The 9,295-nt window shown below is 42.1% G+C and overlaps 3 protein-coding genes across 3 annotated transcripts; 2 read left to right on the forward strand and 1 right to left on the reverse strand.

The window, feature by feature from the left end:
* Nucleotides 1-2,872: 2,872 nt before the first annotated feature.
* LOC136839573 (uncharacterized) lies at nucleotides 2,873-6,489 on the reverse strand. Its single transcript, XM_067105835.1, has 4 exons — nucleotides 6,223-6,489; nucleotides 4,743-4,912; nucleotides 4,051-4,186; nucleotides 2,873-3,529 (listed from the first exon to the last, which is right to left on the reverse strand). Exons 1-4 carry the CDS (start codon nucleotides 6,368-6,370, stop codon nucleotides 3,504-3,506), a joined length of 480 nt encoding a protein of 159 aa, XP_066961936.1. The 5' UTR covers nucleotides 6,371-6,489; the 3' UTR covers nucleotides 2,873-3,503.
* A 14-nt stretch (nucleotides 6,490-6,503) lies between these two features.
* Nucleotides 6,504-7,481, forward strand: LOC136839849 (collagen alpha-2(VIII) chain-like). The gene is made up of 2 exons (XM_067106180.1): nucleotides 6,504-6,807; nucleotides 6,910-7,481. The coding sequence occupies exons 1-2, from the start codon at nucleotides 6,504-6,506 to the stop codon at nucleotides 7,479-7,481; spliced, it is 876 nt and encodes a 291-aa protein (XP_066962281.1).
* Nucleotides 7,482-7,491: 10 nt separating this feature from the next.
* On the forward strand, nucleotides 7,492-8,015 carry LOC136839572 (elastin-like). Its single transcript, XM_067105834.1, has one exon. The coding sequence runs from the start codon at nucleotides 7,509-7,511 to the stop codon at nucleotides 8,013-8,015; it is 507 nt and encodes a 168-aa protein (XP_066961935.1). The 5' UTR covers nucleotides 7,492-7,508.
* The last annotated feature ends 1,280 nt before the right edge of the window (nucleotides 8,016-9,295 follow it).

The raw sequence follows: 9,295 nt of genomic DNA on the forward strand, positions 1-9,295 counted from the left end.
CCTCTTTTTATTGTGTAGTTTTTAGGTTTGGCTCTAGGCCCCGCCTCTCCCCACCAGCCTCCCCTTTTTGTATGGCCCGGCAAGAGAAGTATATGTTCCGACCCCCGCCCCCCCCCGCCCGGTCACCTCTGATAGATAATGACACACCCACTTCTCAAAAAGAGACGGGTAAAAGTCGCATTGCTGCTAGACACAAATTTCAAATACTGACGTATTGCAGTTTAGACATGAACATTTGAGATAGAAAAAACACAAATGAGTTACGTCATGATTATTCTGAATTACGATGGCCCAACTTTCTTCTTCTTCTTCTTCTTCTTCTTCTTCTTCTTCTTCTTCCTCTTCTTCTTCTTCTGAACGCATTTATACTCGCGTCGTCGGGGCAGCAAACTATAATGACTCAGGGTTGCAAGAAAATTTATGCTCAGGTGCTGATGCGCTTCTCAGATTACCGACTTGAGGCATTCCTATTTGTGTTCTTATCCATTGTCCTCCCGAGAACACAGTTTTCCTCTCTTGCCCCTCCCTGCGGTGCATCCCGTTTAGGAGATCTTGTTTTGTATTTAGCAAACACACTTACGTGCACATGCTGTGGAGCCTTTGCGCGACCATCCAGCTCGTGTACGGTATATCTGGCTGTGACTCGCTATCTCAAAAGCAAAATCCTATTCAGGGAAGAATTTCTTGGCAGAGAATATTTTCATTTCTTCAGGAGTTGTAGGTTGATGTTATGTAAGACGCAGTGAAGTGCATCCGGGTGTTTAACCGTTTGAATCTTTTTAGGAAAACGAAAATGAAAACTGCCGTGCTTTGAGGGATGCGGTTGAACGCAGGATCCACTCAGAGTGGGTCTTGGTTGAACGATTTGGCTGAATGAACGGGAAGGGCTATACTAGACGAGGGGTTGAGGCCATCTGTGAAATTATACCATCCGGTGCATAGATCATTATTAAATTAAGATGAAATGGAAATATGGTGCAATTAATAGCAGTATGTAATTTCTTGTTGGAAGGAGGTCCAAAGCTTAAATTGTTTACCTTCGGACCTTGAGAACATGTTGTCTTTCATTTTACCTTCATAACTTATATGCGAACTCTTTCTCTTATCTCTTTGATAGGTTAGCCTTATGCCAGCATGGACCCTGGCGTACACCTGTGCACTAGAACCTACCGTTCGGGACATTCCTGCATTTCACGAGTTGCTATTTGTCCGACCTTAGAAGGTAAGTCAGACAAAGCTCGAGGGCGCTGCATTTTAGATCATTAATTATGCAACTATAAGATGTCTCTCACCTTTGCAGTTATGGAGGGTGTTACGTATTCATACCACGAAGGACTTTAAACATATTTCTCCTATACCTAAATTCGCGTATTTGATTCGCTTGAAATCCTATACCGGTACATAACGCCTTTGCAACGACGGATTCATTCCAGTGCTAATGCGCGTCCTGAGCTTCACAGATATGTAGCGGTGTAGGTTCGCGCTCCGCCGGAGGCGACAGGCTTTGAAGGTAATTTCTGAAAAAATGTACATATGTATGTTTACACGCATATATGTATGTATATATATATATATATATGTGTGTGTATATATATATATATATATATATATATATATATATATATATATATATATATATATATATATATATATATCGAAAAATCGTATAAATGGTTTTTTTTTATTCTTCACAGCAGTCACTTTTCTAAATATCACTCTGTAGTAATTTACCATATATATTATATATATATATATATGTAATATATATATATATATATATATATATATATATATATATATATATATATATATATTTATATATATATATATATATATATATATATATATATATATATATATATATATATATATATATATATATATATATATATATATATATACTGTGTATATATCCTTCATCGAGATTTTTAATTTTGAAACTTTTTTAGATGTTATTCACGAATCTGAATCGTTTTGTGAATTTAAAATTAAGCGAAAGAACATAGTATTGAGTTATAGTTAATTTTAGCCACTTGATCACTGTATTTTAAAAATAACAACGGTCAATCCCGTAATGCGCATGTTATCTAAAAGCAAAAAATAACACGTTTTCGCCGATTCACGAAAGTTTATTTAGTAGAAAACAACAGAAATGAGTTGGTACCCCTGCAAAAGTACCGTGGGTATGCAGTGTGTACCCTGCACTAGTGCGTACTTTCTTGTTACCAGAAATGACCTTCAAGATGTTTCAGACTAGAAACCACAAAATCAAAGGTAGTATGTATAAATATTCGCTCTTTTCTATTAACAACATATCAGTAATGCAATTTGATCATCTAATGATAGATTTTAATCACTAAAACTTACCTAACGACGGGAAAAATGGATGAAAACTGGCGACGATCTATGGGTAGCCGTGGAACGCTGGGTTTCGTTGACGCTCAGTAATTCGCACTGTGGTCACCAGGCAGCATCAGTCGCTTTGGGAAAGCGTACCTTCCGTCTCATAATTTGCATTGATGAGCAATGAGAGCCAACGAGTCTGTGGCTCTCACCGGTCTGCTTTTTCAATATATTTTTGTTGTTTATCGCAACCATTTTGATACTTTGCGACCCTCTAATGTGTCGGACCCTCAGTTTAACCAACTTTGTACTAGGATTCATGTGCCGACGGCATCTTGCATTCCTTGTCGGTCGCCCACTTAATTAGTGACCAGACCCAGTGTCGAACCACATCGCTGATTGGAAGACCAGAGGTATAACGAATGTGTTACAGGCTTTTCATTCGGCAGCTAAGATAAACGTGTTTTCCACGCCTCAAACTTACTGGAATAAAAGCCCATAAAATTATATGGATAAGGAAACATCAAGAGCCCGAATAATTGTTTATTTTACCGAAGTTTTCATTGGCAGACTCAGAAGGCGTAACATGCTCCCCTTCCAAAAAGTCTTATAGTATATAAGCAAACAATTTGCGAAGAATATCTACAAGTGATGAATTTTTTCCCAGACTAGAACACTTGGAAACAGACACTTGCAAACCTGAAGTATTATAAGTATCTGTCGATCACTACGTATCAGTTATATTTGCCTTTTACCATATATATATATTGTGTACGTTTATCTAGAGATATTGGAAGACGAAAGAGGCGTGTATTTAGGTTTGTACAGAACGGCAGACCAAGTATCACAGATGCTTAGAGTTGAGTTAATTGGCGTTAGCGGATATGAACTACAGAAACAGCAGGTGAAAGCCAGTGGGCGATCTTCCTGGTAAGTGCTTGACGGAACTCACGGCTGCAAAGTAGAATAAGTACAGAAACAAGGCTTCGAATCGTTATGCAGATCAAAACTATTTACGCGTAAAGTAAAATATCAGTTCCCTTCACACCGACGAACTCAGAGGTTTGATTATAACCCCATTTTGATTAGAGATAAGGAGACTTCAAAAACGGGAAGACGGACGAACGAACGAACGACATGCCAGACAGGATAGACAACTCTCAGGGACTTCGACACAGGTCAGTTGCTGAAAAAGAGACAAAAGAGAAAAGTCATTATTAGGATCATTTTCTTCCTTAACGTTTCTGTTTGTTTCTGTCTGTAAAAAAATCCTCTGAAGTTCAGTGTTAACCTCTTTCAGCTCTCATTACACGCTTGTTTGTCATAGAACTGTAGGGAGTTCAACCCAGGACTCCAAAAGGGATCAAAACTTTTGGAGTGCGGTAAAGCCAGTGTTTTGTGAAATAAGATTTAGCAAGCTCATTGACTGAATAATAATAGTAATAATAATAATAATAATAATAATAATAATAATAATAATAATAATAATGAAAGCTATCACAGAAGTGGAAATTTTAGTGGGAGTCCGGGAAGGTTTTCACATGAATCTCGGGGTTTTGTATAATTTATTTATAATCAAGAAAATATATCACATCTTATCATTATCATGATTTAAGAACTGGAGCAATTTCTTGAGTAGCTCATTTTTATCTTCTAAAAAAATGATTTTTTTGGGGGGGAGGGGTTGGTTGCCATAAAGAACATTACCTTTGGGTGGTGGTAGACATCTGTCTAAATCAAAACTGTAAAGACCGGTTCCAAGGCAGTGGCGTAGTTCTGCCTCCCAGTAACCCCGCTCGTTCTGGTAGCACTGGAAGTAGTTACGGCATAGCTCTTGGGACCCCTGGAGAGAATGAACAACAAAATTGTATAGCCATTGGGCAAGAGTGAGACTCATCAGCTATGTTAAGGCTGTCTTGATTATCTTTGTAAATGATAGACACGTGCATAATTAACAAGTCTTTCTTGCGAATTCATTGTATTCAGTGTATCTAAAATAGTAAAACTGGCCAATTTATAAAAAGTTAACATTATAAACGAAACGAAGGTTACAGGTGCCGAAGACTTTGCAATGTGAACGAAATAATGGCTCAGTCTGAAAGGGCTGCTTATGGTGTTTGCGCAACTTGGTGGTCTCATGTAGGATCGAATGGCCAGCACTGTCCCTCCCACAAATCGACGACCGTTAAATTAGGATTTTCGTGCCCACGCTTAGGCAAGATGTCCCGTCAGCCATCACATTGAACCACCTCCTTGAGCAGCAAGATAAGTTTTGACGGCCGAAAATGGACCTATTGTGTTCTCTACAAAAGAGTCTACAGGTACAGGTGTGAAATCCTCTTGTGCCTGCCTAGTAAACAGGAACGAATGCTTATTAAGACAGAGGACTTGTAACTCACCTCGTAGCCACCGAAGGAATTACAGAAGTGGTAATTAGAACAGTAGACCTCCCGAATCTTCTGGTCATCTGGGCGAAGTTTCATTTCACTGCACTTGATGGTGTGCACCGGTTCATCTCTGGATTGTGTTTGGGACTGTCCAGCTCTTGCTTCGGGACATAAATCTGTGCCTGGAAGGAAATGATGAGTATGGTTAACCAGTGAAATGTGCTGTTTCTAGATCCACTGATGAATACGGCTATTCATCGACCATCAGATTCTTTTTTTTTTTTCCATCTCATAAAATTAAGTCTCAGATCTGTTCCTGTTCAAATAAAGTAGATCGAGCAAATATGAAAGGAAAACAGGAAGTACGTAGTAAGAGAGAAATAGGCACACATGTATGTTCTTGATAAAAGAGTGAAAATGTTTACAATGAAGACGAAACCTGGTAATGCAGATGAGCAGGAGTAAAACAGGAGAGTGTTATATTTCGGCAACGTCTCTGCCCACTTCCAACAATAAAACTGAGGATATTGAAAAATAATTTTCTGATTATTTTTCTGTCTAGGAATTTTTCCTCTAAATAAGTGTGTGCTTGCGTGGTATTTATTGTCGTCAGTGTATCTCCGTGTTTATACATAAGGAATGAAAAGTTCTGTAGCATTTAATGATTAATCACAGCTGACGGTCAAGAAACCCTTGACGTGATTTGAAAAAAAAAAAAGAAAAACGTTGAAAATACTGAGTTCTGAATTCCAGTGCTGTTATGCCTGCCGTCAGTGGTTCCTAATGCGGAATTGTTTGGGTAAATTTACTTTCATTTATGTTCCTTCCTTCTTCCTCCTTCAGTTTTAACATATCGCCATTACTAGGCAACTTATGGCCTCTTAGGCTTGTCATAGATGAGCAGTCGATCATTTTGTATACTACTACTGCATTATTTGGATTATTTTCTTGAAACAAATATTCTTCTTCGGTATCGATGGCCTCCGTTATTATGACTCTTGGTTAATATAAAAACTAATCTCTCAGTTATTTTTACTCGCGTGAATGTAAAGTTTACTTGAGATTAGAGCAGTGGTTAATGATATTGATTGCGATATTTTATGAACAAGTCTGATTGTCATTTACGGTATGGTTCAGCGATAAACGTGCCATGAAATAAAGGTCGTTAAGAATGTTCTCCTGTTAATTAAGTGCACAATACAAAACCCAGAGTTCGCTTGAGTTGGGATTTCTGCACAAAGAAGCTGAATTCGAATGTGCTTAAAACAAGTGGTGGTATTTCCAGAATTATCATCAGGCGGGAATGCCGTACACACTTACAATTATTTTGTTATGCGTGCATGTGCGTAAACCGCAAGCATCCACATTCGCGTATGCGTATATTAAATGAAAGCATTGTTTCAAGAACCTACATCAGTCAGATCAAACCCAGATATCAAAACAAAAAAAAAAAAAAAAAAGCCAAAAAAAGAACAATTTTTCGGATCCGCACCTGAGAAGCATCTTCCTTGGCTGGTGAAGTGAGGTTTCGGATGATAAGGACATTCCTCTTTAGGTGTTAAGTAGTAACCGCTGCCGTCAAACATGCACGCATCGCACAGCTGGATCTGGTAGGGCTTCTGCCCTATCCTGCATGCCATTTTTGTCACGCAGCCTACGCATTGGGTGGTTGACTGGGAACCAACTGAAGGTGGTGGTGGTGGGGGAGAAGGTGGCAGCACGGTTGTTGTTGGTATTTGTGGTCTTGGAGGAAATACCCCAGGAGACCCTGGAATGACACCTCCTACACCTCCAGGTACAATGGGCTGGCCACCACCTGGAATTCCAGGAGCTGGGGCTACGGGCTGGACACCTCCTGGAAGTCCAGGTGCTGGAGCTACAGGTTGGACACCCCCTGGAATTCCAGGTGATGGAGCTACAGGTTGTACACCCCCTGGAATTCCAGGAGATGGTGCTACAGGTTGGATACCACCTGGAATTCCAGGAGCTGGAGCTATGGGTTGGACACCCCCTGGAATTCCAGGTGCTGGAGCTACAGGTTGGACACCTCCTGGAAGTCCAGGTGCTGGAGCTACAGGTTGGATACCCCCTGAAATTCCGGGTGCTGGAGCTACAGGTTGGACACCCCCTGGGATTACAGGCACTGGAGCTACAGGTTGAACACCCCCTGGAATTCCAGGAGCTGGAGCTACGGGTTGGACACCCCCTGGAATTCCAGGTGCTGGGGCTACGGGTTGGACACCCCCTGGAATTCCAGGAGCTGGAGCTACAGGTTGTACACCCCCTGGAATACCAGGAGCTGGAGCTACAGGTTGGACACCCCCTGGAGTTCCAGGAGCTGGAGCTATTGGTTGGACACCCCCTGGAATTCCAGGAGCTGGAGCTACAGGTTGGACACTCCCTGGAATTCCAGGTACTGGAACTACAGGTTGGACACTCCCTGGAATTCCAGGCACTGGTGCTACAGGTTGGACACCCCCTGGAAATCCAGGCACTGGAACTACAGGTTGGACACTCCCTGGAATTCCAGGAGCTGGAGCTACAGGTTGGACACCACCCGGAATTCCAGGCAATGGAGTTACGGGTTGGACACCCCCTGGAATTCCAGGAAATGGAGCTATGGGTTGGACACTCCCTGGAACTCCAGGAGATGGAGCTACAGGTTGGATACCACCTGGAATTCCAGGAGCTACAGGTTGGGTGCCCCCTGGAATTCCGGGCGCTGGAGCTACAGGTTGCACACCCCCTTGAATCCCCGGCGCTGGAGCTACAGGTTGGATGCCCCCTGGAATTCCAGGCACTGGAGCTACAGGTTGGACACTCCCTGGAATTCCAGGAGCCGGGGCTATGGGTTGGACACCCCCTGGAATTGCAGGAGCCGGAGCTACAGGTTGGACACCCCCTGGAATCACCGGCGTTGGAGCCACAGGTTGGACACTCCCTGGAATTCCAGGCACTGGAGCTACAGGTTTGACACCCCCTGGAATTCCAGGAGCTGGAGCTACAGGTTGTACAACCCCTGGAATCCCCGGTGTTGGAGCTACAGGTTGTACACCCCCTGGAATCCCCGGTGTTGGAGCTACAGGTTGGACACTCCCTGGAATTCCAGGAGCCGGGGCTATGGGTTGGACACCCCCTGGAATTCCAGGAGCTGGAGCTACAGGTTGGACACTCCCTGGAATTCCAGGAGCCGGAGCTACGGGTTGGACACCCCCTGGAATTCCAGGAAATGGAGCTACGGGTTGGACACCCCCTGGAATTCCAGGCACTGGAGCTACAGGTTGAACACCCCCTGGAATTCCAGGAGCTGGAGCTATTGGTTGACACCCCTGGAATTCCAGGAGCTGGAGCTACAGGTTGGACACCAACTAGAATTCCAGGCGCTGGAGCCACAGGTTTTACACCCCCTGGAGTTACAGGAGCTGGAGCTACAGGTTTGACACCTCCTGCAATTCCAGACCCTGGAGCGATGGGCGGAAAAGTCCCTACATTTCCTTCACACAATGTTGGGTTGCCAAATACACACTGATCCAGCTCATCGGAAAAGACGGTCCCATTCTCACACATGAAGAAGAACACTTGAAATTTTCCGGAGTTCACTCTGTCCACACATCTGAAATAAGGGCGGTCAGTGCTGTACTTTCACACATCACGAAAAAAGGAGAAACAAACGGAAAATAATGGCGCCCCAAGTATTTTTGTTAGCCACTCGATTTTTCAATCAAAAGCACTTCCTGTTTTTTTACCCATTATTCAGATCTATATTACATATCTATGGAATTAAGAGAACTTACTTTGACTGTCAATGGCCATATGTGAAAATAAATAAGGGAATAGTAGTGAAACGCATGTTTTAAATGAAAGTAGTAAATTTAAAACAAGATTATATATAAATAAACTAAAGTAGGAGGTCAGTTGAGACGTTGTTGTTAAGTCTAACTTTTTACATGAAAAATGTAAGGATACAGTATATCATTAAAATGATTCTCTTGACCATTTGAGCAGGAAGTAAAACCATGGAAGAATACCTAGTAAACGCATGAAGCTAAATTGCTATCGCACTAATGGTGCAAAATCAGACTCAAGTTAATTCATTTCTAATGAATGATGCAGGTCACAGAAATCTTAAGTATCCAGTGGAAGGACTTATGAGTCCTTACCACTATGCATTCCAAGTCGAAGATTAATCCTAATGTGGCTATGATCGATATTTGCATGAGCAGTTCACAACACAAGAATTACCTGTAGTACCATGTACAGCTCGCCGGGTGGGGGAAGGAGCCTTCCGCAGTGCATTTCACTCTTACATCCTTCGTTATAAGTGTAGGGTATCGGGTATCTGCAACCAACAATAACAACAACAGTGAATGTGATAATGATATTAGAGATGAGGATAAAATGGGACCCTTTTCTTGGTGTGCCGTTGAAGTACACTTAAAATCTGTCAGAGGGAACGAGATTAGTTTCATTCCCTCTGACGATGAGGGCAGAAGTCCTCTTAAAGTTTGAGGACTTTAGGTGTATATGAACAATTTACAAAGATTTACACAAAATAAATGGACCTT

The sequence above is a fragment of the Macrobrachium rosenbergii genome, chromosome 6 (assembly GCF_040412425.1).
Source record: "Macrobrachium rosenbergii isolate ZJJX-2024 chromosome 6, ASM4041242v1, whole genome shotgun sequence".
Lineage (NCBI taxonomy): Eukaryota > Metazoa > Arthropoda > Malacostraca > Decapoda > Palaemonidae > Macrobrachium > Macrobrachium rosenbergii.

Excerpts from the sequence above, each read along its gene's own strand:
- LOC136839849 (XM_067106180.1), top strand. The coding sequence starts at position 6,504 with ATGACACCTCCTACACCTCCAGGTACAATGGGCTGGCCACCACCTGGA. Across the intron at positions 6,808-6,909 it reads TCCAGGTGCTGGAGCTACAG|GAGCTGGAGCTACGGGTTGG; the intron begins GTTGGATACCCC and ends CTGGAATTCCAG.
- LOC136839572 (XM_067105834.1), top strand. The coding sequence starts at position 7,509 with ATGCCCCCTGGAATTCCAGGCACTGGAGCTACAGGTTGGACACTCCCT.
- LOC136839573 (XM_067105835.1), bottom strand. The coding sequence starts at position 6,370 with ATGGCATGCAGGATAGGGCAGAAGCCCTACCAGATCCAGCTGTGCGAT. Across the intron at positions 4,187-4,742 it reads ATTCCTTCGGTGGCTACGAG|GGGTCCCAAGAGCTATGCCG; the intron begins GTGAGTTACAAG and ends CATTCTCTCCAG. Across the intron at positions 3,530-4,050 it reads ATGTCTACCACCACCCAAAG|CAACTGACCTGTGTCGAAGT; the intron begins GTAATGTTCTTT and ends TCTCTTTTTCAG.